Genomic DNA, 19595 nt, shown 5'->3' on the forward strand with positions numbered 1-19595 from the left:
TTAGAAAGTATGTTTGTGTAAATGAAAGAATTAGTTAAATATTATAATTAGAATAATTGGCAATTGTGTAAAACCTCTCGTGCAAAACTCTAAAAGAACTTTGCATTCAGTAACTGTAAACCTTGCGGCTTCCTTCTACTAGAGAAGTGCTGTTTCTTTGTACATATGGCATATTACATCTTTCAAGTTTATCATTGATTCTAGCATCACTGGGAAGAGAACCTAAATGTTCTAACTTACATTATTTTGGTCTGACCTTCACCTTTGAAAAAGATTTCCATTATTACTTGATGTCTACTTATCCTTCGGAGTTTTACTTTACTTTGTGTTGTGAATCCTTGATGCCTTATTATTACCCTACATGCCTGTTTCTTTTTTAGTGTTTTGTCTTTTGTTTTTTGATAGGTTGGTTGAGATAGCAGGAAACAGATTCCCTGCTTATTTTGACTCAGATGAAAAGCTTTTTTCCATGACCCGTAGCATTTACCTGTATCGAGAGCTGACCTGTGACAGTGTACTGAAAAGGTATTCTTCTAGAGTTCAAAAAGAGAGACCATTTTGACTGTCATCTATAACAATATTGGCTCAATTCCAAAGTTTTATGAAGAATAATTAATTTCTTTGAGGCTTTTTCATGTTGATATTGACAAAGTAAAATTGGTACGAAAAGACTGACATTGTGCTTTATTTGTTTATGAACTGATTTTTCATTTCATTGTGTGTGACCCATGCACTTCATGTTTTATAATAAACAATTTCTGATAGACAACTTCCATATGATCTGACTTTTGTAGGCCTTTAAAAAAGGAGTGTTCATCTGACAGGAGCTTGACCTGATCTGTCTTGATTTCTGTGGAGACACTACAGTATAAGAATTAAATTTACCATGAAATGGAAAGGAGTTACTGCTCCTCCAGAGCAGGAAGATGAAACTTCTCCAGCAGTGGGAGGGAGGAACTGTTCTGCACTCATAAGTCTGAAGACTGTTGCTGGCAGCCTTATATGATTGTGTTGCTACTTTATGTTAATTTGTGAATACACATTGACATGCAAATTAATTTATATGTAAGCATCTTTGAGCATTCTATACTTGTAACAGGATACCAGTTCCTCCTCCTTTTCAATTTTATCAGAAAAGAAGAGCTATTAGGATGTTATCAACAGATTAGGTTTGACATACTGTGTTTGAAATATGTAGAAAGATACTTGACTTTCTGCATATATAGATGCCAAAGATTCTGCTGTTGGCAATGGGATGCTGCTACTGTGAGCAAAAAAGCACAGTTTGTCTACTTAACTTCCTCTCTGTGCCATTCAGGGGCTGTACAGCATATTGTTAACTGCAGATGCTTCCAAACCCTTCTTTCAGAGGGGTCCTGCCCTGGGTTATGTGGCCGTTTGCAATCTGAGATTCCTTTCCAGATCTCTTTAAAGCATTCAGATGTTGTCAGAGTGGTATTGGGGGGAGGGGGGGAGTGACTTGCTTATTAAAATATACCTTTTATTTAAACAAATTCAGGATTGTAAAACACAATGTGTGACTAACGTTACTTTTTTATAGGATTAAGTCTTTGGAAGAAGAAATTATTTCAAAGAAGGTTAAACTCATTGTGATCGACTCTGTTGCTTCAGTTGTCAGAAAGGAGTTTGATACAAAACTCCAAGGCAACCTGACAGAGAGGAGTAACTTTTTGACTAGAGGAGCATCACTGTTGAAGTATTTGGCAGAGGAGTTCTCAATACCAGTAAGTTCTTCCTCCTTTTTTTAAGTTTCTGACTTACAATATTGGGTAATAAATTGAGAGAAGAATGAAAATATGAAGATGATGAAAAACAGATGAAGCTCCTAGCAGGGCTTTTCAAGCAGGTATGAGCTGGAAAATGTGTTGGGAGTGAAGGAACTGTAACAGCTCTGGTCATTTTTATTGTTTTTTTTCTTAAATATTTATTTTTGACCTCAAAGAAGAATTTACAAGATTCTTTATACAGCTGTTTTTCAGTGCTCTTATTTATTTTTCTCTTAAATCTCATTTTTGTGGTGTTGCCACAATTTAATGTAGTCTACCCTGATGGTTCTTTCTAATGCAGTGCTTCAATCCTTTCCCTACTCTGCCTAGGTGAAGATCTCTTTCAGCCTCTGTCACTTTTATTTGAATCTATAGAGTCTGAACAGGCCTTATGCTCTGTAGGAATCTACATTCTTTTGTGACTGATAATGTATGCCAGCTAATGTGGAAAAGAAGCTCACCAAATCCTTGTCTTTGGATTTGCCTATAAAATATGAAGGAAGAATCTATTATATCACAGACTATATCCCCCTAAGTCCAGGGACCAAGTGAAAAGGAAAAAAGGTTATTACAAGATGTAAGCTCCATAAAACTAGATGGGGAGGTGGAATAGCTTCCTTCATGATACAATCATCAAGGAATCAGAAACAGAAGTCAAAAGATGTCATTGAGACTCAAGTGTTGGAAATATTTTGTAGTATAGGTAAGATACTTATCACTGCAGTATAAGAGAAACTGTGGCAAGAACTTGAGTTGGACTGGTGAGGTCTTTCCTCTGTCTCTTCAGAGGTTGCAGTAGCTGTCATGCCAGAAAGACATAGCAGAGGTGTAGAACTGAGTTTAAGAGGAATGGATTTCTTTCTACTGTGTAATATGTTAGGATCTTTGGAGGAAAATAAACCCTGCAAAAGTACCTTTAAAGTTCAGGTATAAAATAGTGTCCTAAATTAGTGTACCTAGTAGTATTTATAGGGCAAAAAAAACAAGCCAGGAAAACTGTTTGCAAGAAAGTAGATGCACTGGCACTGATATTTTGAGAAAATCTGATGTTGCTCTCTGGAAACAGAGAGCTTTTTATTTGAAGATATTATTTTCTTCTTCTCTCTTTCTTCCACCCCTGTTTCCCTCCACCCTGCCTTCATTAAAATGATGAAACTGAGCTGATTTGGAGACTCTGACAGTCCAGGCTGCTGCCCTGCTTGCAGTCACAGGAACAGTGTTGATATTACAAAGCTCTTAAAGTTGGACAGAGGCAAGTAGCATAAGCTTACAATCCTAATTCATCTATATAAGAACAAAAACAAAGCAAGAGCATTTAAATGCTTCCATTATGTTAAAGCTAATGTGTTCCCTCTGAGGCATTCGTGGTACCTTACGTGCTGTTTCTGCTTGTTTCCTATTGTAAACACTTGGTTAAGGAGTTTTGGACTTTTGGCCAAGAATTTGTTTGGGGCTGCAGCTCTGCTCTGTCTTTTTGATCCAAGAAATACCTTAACTCTTGAATAAAGTCTTTAAAAAGCTGTGTAAATATTTGTAAATATACAGATTGAAAACTTATATATTTTTAAAGCGCCTGTTGATTAGGTTTTATATCTGTTTATTCAATGGAAATCCAACTATATTTTCATTGGAAGCTGAAACAGACAGCAGTTTGAGTACAAATCAAACACAAGCCCATTATTTTTGAAATTCAGTGAAGATGCAAAGCTATATGAAAAGCTTACATTACATTAATAGATTTTTGAGTAAGCTGTACTTGAGAGCATTTGGATCTGAATGTTCTCTGTTACAATATGTGTTGATAGACTGCTTCTACATCTTTAAGCAGCAATAATCAGTCCTATGTGTCTAGTTTCCTGACATAATTAGTATTCTTGAAAGGAATAGAAAACAAAATACCTTTTGAATTTTCATTCTTCTTTGCCATATTAATAATAATTTGTTTTTGTTCAGTGAGTAGTATTCAGTTAAAACAGACTAAAATAATCTTTTTAGACTAAAATAGACTAAAGTAGTTTTCACATTAATTGAAAGAGAAATAATGTCTCTGTGAAGAGCTAAAACTAAAATTGAATATAGAATAAAATAAAACCAGTATCGCTAATAGTGTTTTTGAGATGTAACTAATAAAAATTAATATTTATAGATTTTGGTCTTCTAGTTACAACCGGCTCATAATATGCTTGAAACTGGCTAGACCTCCCCCTTAGGAAAGCACTTTAAAAGTGGCAGTTGCAAAAACAAACTGCAGTGAAACATTCTTTTACATATCAAATTGATACCAAAGATGAAACTTTGTAAATACCTGATGTTAATCAAATTACAGCACTGGCTGTCTGTCCATTATGCTATTATCTGGGTTGTGTCCTTAGATCTGTGAAGAGAACTTTTGTTATTTATGATAAGCAACCTGGCTATCATTGCTACTGTCAAATATACTGTTATATTTTTTTTTTCAATTGCTCTTTTCCAGAATATTAAATACCTTAGGAGGAGAGAAGGTTTCTTCCTCTCATTTGTGATTTGTAGTGCAAATGAAAGAGAAACTTGGACTATTTTCTAATGCTTTTATTTGTTGTGCTCTAAAAGTTAATGATGATCCAGAAGCTCACAATTTCCACAGATAGGTTTTTTCCTTTGATTCCAAGTGTTCTATTTAAAAACTAAAAATTCACTTTGTGTTGATTTGCAGTTAAAGTCATCTAGTCAGATTTCCTTTCTCACTCTCAGTTCTCACATTTCTCACCTCAGTGCTTCACACTGAAGCATTCTACCCTATCAACCTTGTACCTAAATGCTGGTTTTCATATTCTTTGAAAAGCCAAGTGTTTAGCTTGATTCATATTTTTAGACTTAATAACCTTTTCTTCTCAAAAGCAATTTACATGCAATAATTGCTTGACATCTGCAGTGCCTCTTCTGCTATTTTTGGTAAAGTATACCTAATTGTATCATCTCAACTTCCTGCAGTAATGTGTCTCAAAAGGTTGAAGTGTTTCTGTTGGCCAAGAGAGTGTCTTCAAACTGGACTCCAATAATTTGTTCTTGCTTTATAAGCAAGTATTTTCATTTGGTCTCATCTTTGGTTCTGCTTTATTGTGTTTCCAAATAGGTGGGTGGTTGTCAGTTCCTCTGCGTCTTCGTTTTCTCAATTCTCATACCTGAAAATATGAGTGTCTGGAGATATAAACAAATTCCAAAGTGGAATATTTCTGAAGAAAAGCTATTTCAGTGCCATTTACCTTGGAACTGTTAACAAATGTGTAGAAAGTTTGGGGGAAATTAGATAGTTGGTTTGCTGTTACAGTTACTGATCACTGTGTGTTGATTTTCCAAAACTGTGGAGCTGCATTAGACTTAGATTCATTTGGCCATTTGTCAGTTTTTGGTCTGTCATCTGCTGTTATGCAAACTTTGTTTTTATAGAAATTGTCATTAGAATTATTTTTGCAAGTTTTTAAAACCTAGAATAAGAGAAACTTTTTCTTTGCTTCCAAAACTTCGAATACTGATTTAATTTTGAAGTTTTCTAAAATGAGAAATTTCTTGTAGAATACGTCATGTAGAAACATGTATTTGTTTAATGAGGAGCTCACCTTACTGGGAGAAAACATTTTTCTGGAACGGAAGTATCAGAATTTTACTACCCATGTTTAAGCCAGTTTCCATTGGTGAGAATTCAGTGGGAAGCAGGAACCCTTTTCTGGTGAGCTGCTGAAACTTATGGAAGGTGTCTTGTCACTGAACTTTCTAGTATGTCTTCTGTTTATGTACATATGTGAATTCGAATACCCCTCCCCAGCTGGTAGTAGAACAACATTTTTATTTCTTCTGCTGAGTCGTACTGAATCTGCTGCAATGGTCGTTAGCAGCCACCTGATTGCTGTGCAAGAGGTTTACCTGACCATGTAATCCTCCTTGCAATGTGGGGCATTTTATGGCTTATTTCTTTCTTTAAATTTTCATGTGAATAGCTTCAATTTTTTTTGTTTTTTCAAAAAAAAATTATTTTCTTAAGCCTCACATAAGAGTACAGCATGAAAGTTAAAGCAGTTTGTGATTATTTCCTTAGAAGAGCCAGAATAGTGTTTCTGAAACTGCAGAATTTTTTAATAGAATTCATCTGCTTCTTGAAGAGGCTAACTGGAGTTGTCCTTCCATGAACTCAGGAGAATGAAAAGATGTCAGTGCTTTAGACTCACCATATTTTGAAATTTATCTTTCAAGGCATAAATGATTTTATTAATGTAGATTTTGCAGAATTTGCTGACTTTTATTATTCTGTATGAACTAAGGAGACATTTAATAGTCCTAACTTTGTTTGGACCCATGTAAAATAGTCTTTTATTTGTTTTCTAAATCAGCAAAATTATTATCAAAAGTAATATTCTAGTAAAAATAATTCCTGTTGTTATCTTTAAGACACCTCACTCTTGTTGCTCCAAAATTCAACTCTATGCTTCCAGTGTGAACTGGTAGTGTCCTCATTAAATAGTGAACTGAGAAACATTAGAAAATTGTGTTCATACTTAGGTATATTGAATACTTAGGTGTATTGGTATTTTTTTAATCATTGGTTTGAAATATATATTTTTTTTTTTTTAGTGTAAAGCAGAATACCTAACCTTATTCAGTGTGCTTGTTCAGTTTGAATAACAAATAGATTATGAAACTAGTAAAACATTTTTATTAATAATCTTTTCTTCCATATTCTACCACTTAGCAGTATTTTCATGCATGTAACAGACGCTATTGCTTTATTCTTTTATCAAATTTTCTAGTATTACCCTTTGTTTTATTACAAAGGCCTACTTAAAGTGCCAGAATCTCATGTATACATGATCGCTGCTGTTTGTGAAGAGCATTTTGGCATGAATTTTAATTTGAATTATTGTTTAATCAGGAAAACAAAACAGTTGAAATTATAGAGTGGAGTTGTTTCCTAACTAAGACTTCATAAAGACAGTTTTTGTTGTTGGCAGATTGTTTATGTTTAAATTATCCCTATACTCCATGATGTTGAGCTAAAAAGTAAAGTAAAAGGGAATTAGTGTAACTGCTAAGTGTTGTTACAATGGCAAAGTGAGATGATTTTCTTTTTCATGGCTGTTAAAAATTATTCTCAGAAGATATAACTCTTTCAGTTGAAAATGACTGTTTAAAATATAGTTATAAATTGCTTCAGTACTGCTGCCATCTGTATACTACTTTTATGTGTGTCTGGAGGATATGCATTTCTACAGTTTATGGCCTGCCACAGCGTTCCTTTTGGACTATCTGTACTCATAAAATGTTTAATATCGTTGAGAAAAAGAAATGAAAAATGCTAGAGTAGTGTTTCCTGTTTTCATGTGGTGGTGAAGTATAGAAAAGGAGGTAGTTTAAAGTTATATGATACTGGAATTTCATTTTCTTTTGGTTTTTAAAGTATCCCCTCCATTGCTTTTTCCATTTTACTATGTAAGCGACCTTGCCAAAAAGTTCCATTCTGCCCAACTGCACATATGAAATCATATAGAAGGAAGGTGCCAGTAGTAAGGTATAGGAGAAGGAGTTGAGGGAATTGAGGTTTTATTTCCAGATTTGTTTTTTATCTACTATATTATTTGGGACAATGGAGGTCACAGTCCTTCCCTGATGTCTGCCTTAATTTGAATTTGTGAAAGACTTGATTCAAAATAAAATTAGCAGTTTCTTATGTCTTTTAACCCTCATTTTTGTTACACTTTGAGTTCCCTTCAGCTCGTTTACATCTTCTTGAAAGTGAAGTTCCCCAAACTGGACACCATTATACAGGTGGAGAAGGATCACTTCTCATGCCTTGCAGGGCATGCTTTTGTTTATTCATCATGATACACTGTTTGCTTCCTGTGAAACAGCCTGGTGTTGTTTACTTGCCATTCAGTCAAACCCTGTGTTGAGTCTGCCAAGTTGTTCCTTAGCTAGTTGCTGCTCCCTCATCTGTTGTTTTTTCCTCACAGCTTTTCTGATTTGTTGAGATGTTTCTGAATTCTAATCTTATACTCTGGTGTGCTTGCTGCCTCCTTGTTGCTCTCCTCTTTTTGCAAGGAAACTAATCATTCTCTCTACTCCAGCTTGTTTGTTTAACTATTGGATAGAACTAGACCTCAAGGAAACCCTTACTGAACATAATAGTGCAGATTTTACTGGTAGCTGCTGTGTATGGTTTTCCAATAAACTTTGCATCTATGCTGTGATAGTTTCATCAAGGCTGTATTTCTGTAGTTTTAAGGTAGTTACACGTGATGGTGTATTACTGAAGTCAGAATATAGTCGGTGCTATAGAAAACCACAAAAATTGTATTTAGAGGGCTTCTGTGCCCTTTATTCAGAGTTCAGGATTTGGCAAGCTGTGCTATTTTGACTGTCTGAAAGATTGCCAGAACTTTTAAACCAATAATATTTTTGTGGCTTCAGCAAAGTAGGTATATTTTTCCATTCTTTCTGCATGTTTCCTGAGTCTGGTGAAGATTCTCAAGGAGCCTTTATGTATTTGTATAATGTACAAGAGGGATTTTAGTTTCTAGACGTGATAGCAATACAAGTAGTAATTGACCAGATTAGAAGTTGTTGGGAAAAACTTCCCTGTATGAGTTCAGTATAGATTAGTTAGTGTTTTGGTTTCCAGATTCTCCGGAGTTTGTTTGCTTTAAGGTTAGTTAGCCCCAGGGCTTCAGGGAATAAATAGAGCCTGTTCTGCAGGTGTTGCTTTTAATTAATATTGTACCAGGCCACTGAGTTGAAGAGGGATGGAAATAACAGGGGAGAGGGAGACGAAGCAGTGCGGTCAATGTGCCAGACATCAAGAGTAAAATTTTCTTAGCTTGGAGACTGATAGTAGAAGAGAGTATTTTATCCTTTCCCTTTTTTGAGTGTGCAGGAAAGCGTAGTGAGAAGATTGTGTTTGTATGGACTTGGGTGTGCTGCTGGAGCTACTTTTCATAAAGTATGTCCTAGAAGCTTCGTGTCTAACAGTCTACTTGGTGCTGTTAACCAGAGAATCTGTCTTTTTCAGCATTAGCAAGATTTCCTTACTTTCCACACACTGAGGATTTGGTGGTAATAACAGACAACCAGACCAAACTATTGCAGCGAGATGGGAGATAATACTATGCTGTCTTGAAGATAGTCTGCACTTTTGCTTTTGGGGGTTATGTACTTCAGAAGAGCTGTGGCTCTTGCTCTGCTTCCTGTCCTCAGTCTTCTGATGGGTTTATAAATTGGAATCGGAGCGATAACTTAGTGTCTCCTGAGTAATTTCTACTTTTCTACAGGAAAGCTTGATCTTCTCTATTGAGAATATGTATGTTTTGTATAATCACTTGCTGTTAAAATGATGGGTTTCCTTCTTTAAATAGAAAAGTGGGGAGAATAAATCCACATACTCAGATAACTGCAACTTCAGTGAACATTTTAATTTATTTGGCAAAAGTTCAGTGTAATCAGAGGGAGTCATTCCAAATGTACATATCTCAGTAAGAATCTGTATGGTTTTAGTAACCTTATCAAAACTTTCATGTTGCCTTTCACTTAAATGCATAGCTGTATCTCATTTGAGAATATAGAACTTATGTTGTAATATCTTAGACAAAAATAGATTTAGAACTTTTTATTAAATATTGAGCAGTGGTGGTGTGTAATGTTTTAATTAGAATGGGAATAAATGAGATGAATGTGAATGGAAAGAGATACTATTTTTTGTTGGTGAGACTACATCTGAATTTCAGTAAGGCAGTATCTTACAAACTCAAATCTGCATAGAGAGCTTTTGGAAGAATATCCAAGAACTATTTCCGCATATTTTAGCAAAATTTCTCAGTCTTTTTTTTAAAAAAGACTTCAAGTGATAAGTTCTTTTACTTTTCTGTTGATAGTGTCATTGGATTGGATTTTGATTTCAAACAACAATCATAGTTTTGTTTGGAGTCAGGACTCAAACATTCTAGAGTATTCCTCTACATGCACCTTTCTAGAGAATTTCTCTACTAAAAGATTTTTCTAAGGAAATATTAGTGATTTGACTTTAATGAGGTTTTCTTTGGTACCAAATTTTGGCTAGAGAAGCATAGGAGAACAGAGAAGTAAGAGTGAGAAGAGCATAGATAAGTCCAGAAGCTTGGCAGAGAGTTGCCTTGACTTATTAAATAAAACAAAAAACCTTCCCCCTTCCCCAAGCATCTTTTCTTGGGGAGAAGTTATTCCAGGAAAGAGATTATGTGGGTAATAAACTTTATGAGTTTGGTCTGTACACAGTTTGAAAGTGGATTAGGAGGTAATCACCTTTTTAAAGATACTTTAGCCTTAAACTTGCTGGAATGCATTTATTAATACAAAACAGAGCAAAATTGCTTGATATTAGAGTCTCAAAGACGATACGTTCATAAGGCACAGATACATTGTTTTAACTCTAGATGAAGATCTCGTTTAGAAGAGGGAATTGACTGATATAATATTCAAGGTTTGCTTGTGTCAACAGTTGTTTGTTGGAAAATCCTTAGCTCAAAAATACTTTGAATAAGCACTATCTTAGAATTTCTTGGGGTGTATATATATCAGCTACCTGAGGCTGGCATGTGTTTTACTAGCCTAACTTCCTGTGGTTGCATGGAGGAGCTCTGTCATGATCCTTCCTGGCATTGTGGTGGGAGCAGTCATGCCTGGGCAGACCTGGGCAGTAAGCACAGGGTTTTTTTTTTTTTTTGGAAGGCCTTAATACAGATCATATGCACAAGAATGACATGTAGTGTATGAGAATACTCTAGACAGTCCTACCGGCAGCGGGTAGATGCTGCTGAAAAACAGTTTGTGAAGCCTGCTCCTGCTTGTCTTGCTTTCAGGGAGCAAGTTGGCAATAGAAAAGGGGATCGTTGTTGGCTAGAGATTATTGTTTTGTGGTTGGCAGCAATGCTGATTGCTGTGCCTGCCTTTTCAGCTAGCGTAAGGGGACCATAGAAGAGAGCAGCTGGCAGCATGATGAAGCTGCTGCCTGGAAAATCCACTGATCGTTCTGAAGTTGCCTACAGTAAAGAAGGCTGCCAGACACAGGCTGCAGCAGAGTAAATTATCTATGCAAATCACAATTGGCACATGAGTAGCAGGTTAATCACACTTGCAATACAGAAAGTGGAGTTAGTCCAAAATCAAGAGGTGGTCGAGCAGTGTCAGAGATCAACAGTGACAAGAAAATGATACGTGTTTTACCTCTTGTTCTCTGCCCCATAGTTCATTGCAGGATGCAGTCTGCAACTGATTGATACATGCTGATGAGCCAGATCAAGGCTGTAATCCAGTTGAAAAGTAACTCGAGGTGGAGAGTGTGTGTGGGGGAAATTACTGTAGTAGACAGTTGTGCAGCTGAACTGGTGCTGGTGTTGGCAGAAAGGAGAAGCTGGAATGTGTGGTTTCTGGCAGCCGCATGAATTTGAATGTAAAATTGCACCTTCAGTAGAAAGGCTAGATCTGAGTAAAAATGCTAGTCAGGATATTTTACTCAGAACATTAAAGGAACATGTTAGGTGCTGGAACATCCTCTCAAAATTTTAACAGCTCTGTGAAGGTTTTGTTATGCACCATTATTACACTGCTTTGTACTTTGTCTAAAGGTGGTAAAATCCCGGGCTATAGCCTATTCTTGCATTGCTAAGGGTTTTTTGCACCCTTAGGTCAGTATCCTGGTTTTAGTCTGCATGTTTTGGTTTTAAAATGCGTCATAGTACGCTGCACTTGGAGTTGTAATATATCCATGCATAATGGATTATAGTTGAGGTCAGAAACTATGCTGAATAGTAGATTTTCAAACCGTGGTATTTCTTCCTATGTTAAAATTCAGAATGAAATGTATAACCATCCATAAAATAGCTGGTACAGTTCATAACATGCTTGCATTCCTTCATTATTAATAGTTTTATATCCATCTGTCAGCATGCTCTGGCTAAGCCATTAGCCAAGTTTTTGCAGCTGCTGCTACACAAGTCTGTAGAATGTGGTTATCTCCAGCTCCTGTTTTTTGTCTACTGGTAAGAGGAAGTTTTACAGAGAACTTACTAAATTGTCCAAGACTATAAGTTCAGTTCTAGGTGACTATTCTATGATCTTGATTTAAGTTACTTGGCCTGTGGTATTTTCCTGTTTCTTTTGTTTGAACTACATTAGTTACAACAGTTGCTTAAAGTATTAGTGGTTTGCTTAATTTCATTAGAAATTCTGCACATAGTTGTAGTTTTTTATTTTTTGTAGTTCTGTTATTTTAAGAATATTTTGTGCAAATTCCAGTTACTGTCTTGGCAGGGCCCCTGAAGAGGTCTGCTTTCAGAGGAGTGGGTCTGCAGATGATACATGCTTTTTGACTCCCTCTGTTAAAATGCATTCGAAGATGTATTCTGTTTGCAGGTGAGGTGTCTGTGTGGAAGGTGACTAGGATGCCCAAGAAGAGAAGACTGAGGGGGGATCTTGTCAATGTGTAGAAGTACCTGAAGGGAGGGTGTCAAGGGGACAGGGACAAACTCTTTTCAGTTGTCCCCTGTGACAGGACAAGAGGCAATGGGCAGAAACTGAAGCACAGGAAGTTCTGCCTGACCCTGAGGGGGAATTTCTTCCCTGTGAGAGTGACGGAGCACTGGACCAGGTTGCCCACAGAGGTTGTGGTGTCTCCTTCTCTGGAGATCTTCAAGGCCTGCCTGGATGCAACCCTGTCTACCATGCTGTAGGTGACCCTACTGAGCAGGGAGGCTGGACTAGATGATCTCCAGAGGTCCCTTCCAACCTTACTTAGTCTATGATTCTATGAAACAGCTTTGTACATGACACTGAAGAGTTATTGGAGAATAATAATTCAGATTATTGCTGAACTGGTGTAGTTCAGGTTAATTACATGGTGAGACAAATTTCTAGAAGTATTCACTAGTGTTCCAGTGCTATTGTGATTTTTATGGGAGTATTTTGCTTTGCTTTTTTAATTTCAGTACCTTCAAATACCAATAGCCACAGTTTGTAACTCAAGACAGATACTTGCTTTTTCTCCCAATTTTATAAATTTTATAAAATCTGTTAATATCAATATGAAACTTCTAAATGGGAAACAGCCATGTATATGTACAAGGTTCCATATCCTAGAATAACATTACTTAAGCTAGTAGTATATAATGAAATCTTTGCCATCTTTTAAAACGCAGAGCTAGTGAATAAATTGCATTTTGTATACTTGCCTGGCCCACCTGTGTCCTGGCCTGTCATTCATCTCTGGCTAGACCACTTGCATTCAACCCCCATCATCAGCTTAATACAGTGGCTGCTGAGATACATACCAACAAGTTACGTTGCCATTCAGTCCCAGAGGCTATGGTTTGTTGTTTTCCTGCCTAAAGCCAACTACTACCAGATGTTATTATAGAGGGGTAGTAGACCAGTCTGTAACTAGACTTATAGTTCAGTTGCCTTAAATAATGTCTTGTTTGTTTGTTCTTCTAATGTTGAGGTGTTCCTCAATGGGATTAGCTTAAAAGAATATCCATCTTCTGGTCAGTTTTGTAATACCCATTTTTACTTCATCTGCTTTTTATAAAATGCCATTAAATACTGCTATTTTTAATATCATTTGAAGCTGGCTCTGCAGTTATTTCTGAAGGAATAATTCACTAGCAATAATAGTGGTGTATTTCTTCTCTCAAGGGCAAACATTTTGTGCAGAAGCCTGTAATGTTTCTTTTTGGTCACTGTAATTGGTCCTTGCTGCTTCTGAAAGGCTTAATCATTGCTTTTTTCACAGGTCCTTCCAAATATAAGGAGACATTAGACAGGGTAGACTTGTGACTGACCAGAAAATGAGAGTTTTTATAGCAATTCCATCTTTGTTCACAGTTACTGGAGTATAATGTCTGTAGATTTCACCAGCTTGTTTGGAGTTAACAATGCAGCCTGAGTGGTAAGTGCTTCTGAAAAAAATGGGGACCTGGCGCTAGTAAAGTTGGAGAACTTCCTGGAGCTTTGAGCAAAAGCCTGAGAACTTGTAACGAGATCTGAAGCATGTGCGTGTCATAGACACTGCCTTATCTATTCTGTTGAATATAATTCATGTTTATGTAAGTTGGGGTTTTTGTATTTGTAGTGTTCCTCAGATACTGAGAATATTCAAAGAAATACTAGATAATTAAGAACAAGTAATTATGTTACTCAGTTCATCTGCGAAGGATGGACAACTCTTGACTGTCTTTGTGTAGCATATTGTCGTCTTTCTGGTAACTGAATACCTGACTTAGGATTTCTTAAGTAACAATCTTACCAAAGCAAAAGTGTTTTTAGGCAAAATATGATTCAGATTTGGTTTCAATTCCTGTCTCTATCCTGTTACTAGTACTTTGTTACTTTTTTGATCCATTAGTTTGTATGTGAAGAGAAAGCCTCAAGTAAAATAAACTTTGATACCATGGAAAGATGCCTAGTTAATGATGATGTGGTATGAGTGATGAAAATTATCATATAGGTTATGTTCTTGAGCTCTAAAAATACACATCAACTCAATTCCTGCCATATGCTTCTGTGAGCAGCTATAGATGGAGTTACAATATTAGATAAATGACTGAGTTTTTCATTAACCCATGTACTGACACAATCTGGAACCTCAGAATATTTTAATTACCAGAGTTTTTTTGGTCTGCTTTCTAGTTTGGAGTTGTAGCTGTGATGTGCTAAGGATAAAGTGAAGAAAGATTGGTAGGGAGCGGTAGTAGTTTTTTACTACCTCGGCTGATACAGTCAGGAAAAAGAAGAATTTATCACTGACAACCTAAAGAAGGCTTGTGAAAGCCTGTGTGTCAGTTGGTCCAATAAAAGATGTAATTTCTCCCTGCAAACTTTACCTCATCTAGTTTAAAGTATGTATACAGAGACATTAAGCTTTCCTAGTTTCTTGAATGACTAGAACAGTCACTTACCTGCCTGTTTCTTTTATGTTTAAATGATAATTATGTAATATATTGTAAGACACTGAATGCTTGTGGTCACTTGCATCCCTTTGCACATATGATGGTACAGGAGCGTCCATGGCACCAATGGGATAATTATTTAGCATTAACCTAGTTTTCTTTGGGATCTGTCCTAGGGTAGGTTCATGCAAGATCTACCAGAAAAATAAAGACAACTGATTTTTTTTTGGGGTTAAATGGAAATATTTGTAAGACATTCTGTAAAGTGGGCAGCTGATAGTTTATCTTGGTGATACTAAAATGGAAACAGAAAGTTGACACTCCTCCCCCTTCCTGCACCAAACTTTAAAGCAATAGGAAGTAAAAACTGGCACTGTTCAAAGCTCTCTGATATTTTGTACAGACTTCACTGTGGTTGTAATGTATCCTTGGTTTTTCATCTGTTGTATGAAACAATTGAGAAATCAGTCTGTCTTTTAAAGATTTTCTTCCTGTGTTTCAATATGCCCCACTAGAGCAGTTTCAGAGAGATTCTGAGTCTTGCTTTGGGGAGAGGTTGTTCTTTCTTCTTTCACTGGTTTCTTTCTTGCTCTGCTCTGCTCTAAAGAGGTGATAAGAAATCAGTTTAAGATGTTCTGAGTGCTAACACCAGTCACAGTATTAAATCTACTTCCAATATCCAGGGCAGAGTTGTTGTTGGAAATGGTGAAGTAAATGACAGTATAAATTTAACTGCTTCATGTTAATTACTACTTTCCTTCCCTCCCCCCTTTGTATGTTCTTCAGTTTGTCTGTTGAAGGCCAAAGAGATATGTTACCTGTATTTTTTACAACTGTTGTCTGATTATTCAACTTACAATGCCTTTTAAGTCACTGCTGAATTTCTTATGTTTTGTATGTTTTCTGAAGCAAACACAACCATGTGCTGTTGGTCAGCTGGCATGAGAATGTGGGTGGCTGAGAAGTTCAACCTGGGCTCAACATACTCAGACTCGCTAATGTTTTATATTTGTGAGTGAAGGTAAAATTTCACTGGTAACTCTTTGACACTGCTGTGTTTTATATATGTTGTGAACTTTTTCTGTCTTTCTACAATTGTTTGTGCAGCCATATAGTGAAGTGGGGAGCTGATCCAACTAAAAAGTGATCTTTCAATTTATTTTCTTGAAAAAAATTTCACCTGAACACAATATTTTGCATATTGACTTGTTCCCTTGTGTTCTGCCATAGTCCCTCAAATTTTTGTGTAGAACTCCTGTGTTGCTAATTGTTCTCAATTTTTTCATGTGGTGGTTGTTGTCATGACTTGTGCTTATCCTTTCTTAAATTGCATCCCCTGCCTTTTTTTTTCCAGATATTTCTCCAGTCTTTTGAGACCTTCTTCAAGGCTAATCCTATCCTGTCACATTCAGTTCCTTCAGTTTGTTGGTGATGCACAAGTATTTTACTGGAGTAGCACAGAGGATTCTGCTATGGTGGGAGCAAACAGTTGAGACTGCTTAGGAGAAGGAGGCAGTGTTGTTTGAGCCTGTCTGAATCGTCCTGCTGCTGAACATTTATGTGGTTTATCTGTCCCTCTCACTAGAATGCATTAACTGGGCAACAGACGTTTTTCAGCTGTATGGGGAAATGTGAACTAGATTTTTTCAGATGTATTTTCTGAATGAATACAATGAAAAATAGGGATGTCAGGTGATTTACAAGGCAGTCATTTCTTCCAGGATTTCTGATTACACTAAAACTACAGGAATTGATTTTTGAGTCATCAGAACTTGAAGACAGAATTAATTCCCTATGGTATAAGTCATTACAATCCAGTTCTTCACAGTATTTGACATTGAAAAGTTAGCATTTACACAAAAATGATGTTATAGAAATGTTTTCAAGAACTGCAAATGGATTTTATGTTCTTGTGGGCCTTTTTTGTTGCTTGTTCAGTATAAATTGTGTAAACACTGCCAATGTTGGTGGAATATGGAGATAAGAAATAAATCGACTCTTCTGAAAGAGAAATCACAGGCATTTTCTACTTTCAGTACTTCTTAAGTACCAAGGATATAGATTTTCTGAAATATATTCTGTTACTCATTTTATATGCCATCCATAAATTCTTGAAAGTGTTTACAATCTTCTGATAAGATGATGTATTTTCTGGTAGCTAGAGACTAAACCAGAAGTCACTTGGATTATGTTCTTAGCTCTGTCTGGTATCTCCTCTGGCCCAAGTTTAACTTGCATAGGAAAAAGAAGCTAGTGGTAAGGTCTGCAGATGAAAAATTCTAGTTGTGATGAAATGTTATTTGCTCATTAACTGAAATATGTACTGTATTATTCTAATTTCCAGCATACTGTTCTGTGGTAACTTCAGATATTTTATTTCAGATGAAGGCAGTGGGCTGTATGTTTGCACAGTGCCTGATTAAACTGGAGATGACTGTAACTATTTTTCTATTGCTCATTGAAAAATGAAGGAAGTTTTGAGTACAAGCTGAGTAATTATGAATTAGTTTAGATCCTTGCAACAATTATGTCTCATCAGTGCTTGCTGGTGAAATGATGAATATAGGTGGGCTAACGGCGGAGCCCGATATTGCATGTTACAGGTTAAATTCCCTCCTTTGTTAAGGTTTGACATAGTTTGAGATTAAATATAGTAAAGCCTTAACTATCCGTGTTTGTTGTGCAGAATGCCTTTTTAGCTGAAGTGTGTGTTGATACCTGTTAATTAGTGATTTTGCAAACCTTTGTTCTCATTGACACACTTGGGAATTGGCTGTACTAAAATCATTCCTGCTGGTTGGTGAAACTTTTTCTTTAGTGCAGACAGCCACGAGGTGGTGCCTTTTCATCATTCAAAGGGGGAAGTTCGTGTTGGCTTTTGGCCTGTTGCTTGACAGAAATAAGAAGTGCAGATGCCGAGGTGACTCTTTTGATCCTTTTCTCTTTGAATATACGTGAATGCTGTCATTCTCTATTCTTACAACTTTCATGGGAGATTGTGATGCTTAGAGGTTCAGGACTAGTAGAAAAGGATGGTGATTTGTAAATTAAAATTGAACTATGTTGGCAGACTAATGAAAAAATTGGCATTGGAATAGCAAATTTGTGCAGGCTGGGGCTGGAGCATCTTGTGAAATCAGACCTAGAACTGCAACAGCTGTTACAGAGCAGGCTTGAGCCATGTTGGTGGAACTAGGCAAGATCCTGAAAATGGAGGAGTGAGAAGTGCCTTAGGCCAGCATGTGTGTGGGGGGGAGCTGGCATCACACTGACGTTTCTGTTTTAGTTGCATTATAGTTTATCTGTGTAAGTTGAATTTAGCTGAAGATGAGGCACTTAGAAAGCTGTTTGAAATATTACCCTCTGAGTAAGACTGAGAACAGAAGTATTTAAAGGAAGAGTTTTTCACATGACCTGCATGTAATTTCCATCTGTGAACCCTCTGGCAATGAGCATGAAATCCAAAACACAGCTGATAGGTGAAAGGGTTGTCAGCTCAGACCAATATTGAGTATTCATAGCTTGGTGCTTTTACAAACAGGCATTAAAGTACACCAGAGTAACTTGGTTCTGAGACTTGTACAGGAAGCCCCTCCTAGCTGTGTGCACTTTCAGATGCAGTCACAGGCAGTGTTGAAGGAGAACCAGGTGTGCACCATATTGTACTAGTTTTCCTCTAAAATAGCAAGCCTCGATCTCTTCCATAGCTCTCTGCCAAATTTCCTGCTATAAATTGGTCTTATGTTTGCCTGTATGTACCTTGTGACCCCTGCAGAATATTTGTGGTATTTTAAACCCTGCATTGTGTGCATGACACAGTGTTTAGCTTGGAAGTGAAGTTTAATTTAATCTCACATGCTGATTGTGGTGTTTATTTTGGAACCCACAAGTAGGAGGCAACATTTTATATTTTATTAGGCTGGATGAAGTCTCCCTGTTACTTGATAACCATGTACATGTTTGAACGAAAAGATCAATATTCAGAGGAATGCTGAAACATGGATGGCATTTGGATACAGCCTCTTTTCCACTCTGTTTGAATTCTATTGGAAATCAAAAATCTTTGGGTAGTTGTGGCAATAGTGACAGAGTAGCTGTTTTGTTTTGTAGAAGATTGTGTATCGTTGCTCTCTGCATGCCAGTGGAGGTGGAGAGGGAGCTGTTTTGGAAGGAGCTATGTTCACACTGGAAGAGAGGCTTTGCTTTCTCTGTTTGCTTCTTGTGTCTATTGCAAATGGAGGGAGCTGCGTTTGCAGAAGGTTGTAGTTCTGTGGCCCTGGTCTCATTTCATTTGCTTCCATGTATCTATGTCTACAGCAGAATAAGCAAGTAGTAGAAGCTGATCAGCTACACCTGTGTTCCCCTCTCCCTCTGCCCCCTAAAAGAAGCACCAACCCAAGGCTCCCAACAGAACTCTCCCTGGGTGTGCAGCTAATAACATGTAGTGGTATTCTGACTCCAACTCTTATCTTGCTCTGAGTATTGAGGAGCCTGGAGGAAAGAAGGAGGGTGAGTTTCCGTGAGTCCTCTTTAATAAAATGTGATGGAAAAAAATGTAATAGGTGAAAGGAATCCACTAGCAGACTTTAATATGGCATTGCAAGGACACTTTTCTCATCATTATTTTGACTACTGAAGCTAAGCAGTTTTGATGTGTAGTTCTGTATGTCATGAATTAACAGGTACTGTATGAAATGCAGTAATGGGTGTGTTATATGACTAACTCCAAACTGTACTTTTTCCTGTCATATTCTACTTGAATTCTTCCCCTATAAGAAAGTTCCTTTCAAGAGAAGTGGTGTTCTCCCTTAATAAAGCAATGCAATTGAAAGACAGGATTTACTTATCTGGGAATTTTTGGAGATAC

The 19595-nt window shown here is 36.8% G+C and overlaps 1 protein-coding gene across 3 annotated transcripts in view; it reads left to right on the forward strand.

The window, feature by feature from the left end:
- Positions 1-19595, forward strand: part of RAD51B (RAD51 paralog B) — a 401002-nt gene that overhangs the window by 15993 nt on the left and 365414 nt on the right. For all 3 annotated transcript variants that reach the window (XM_062577538.1, XM_062577536.1, XM_062577537.1), the window contains exons 6-7: positions 406-525; positions 1562-1745. In XM_062577538.1, coding sequence (XP_062433522.1) covers positions 406-525; positions 1562-1745 — 304 coding nt within the window. The remainder of the gene's footprint in view (positions 1-405; positions 526-1561; positions 1746-19595) is intronic.

This window comes from Rhea pennata, chromosome 5 (genome assembly GCF_028389875.1).
Source record: "Rhea pennata isolate bPtePen1 chromosome 5, bPtePen1.pri, whole genome shotgun sequence".
Lineage (NCBI taxonomy): Eukaryota > Metazoa > Chordata > Aves > Rheiformes > Rheidae > Rhea > Rhea pennata.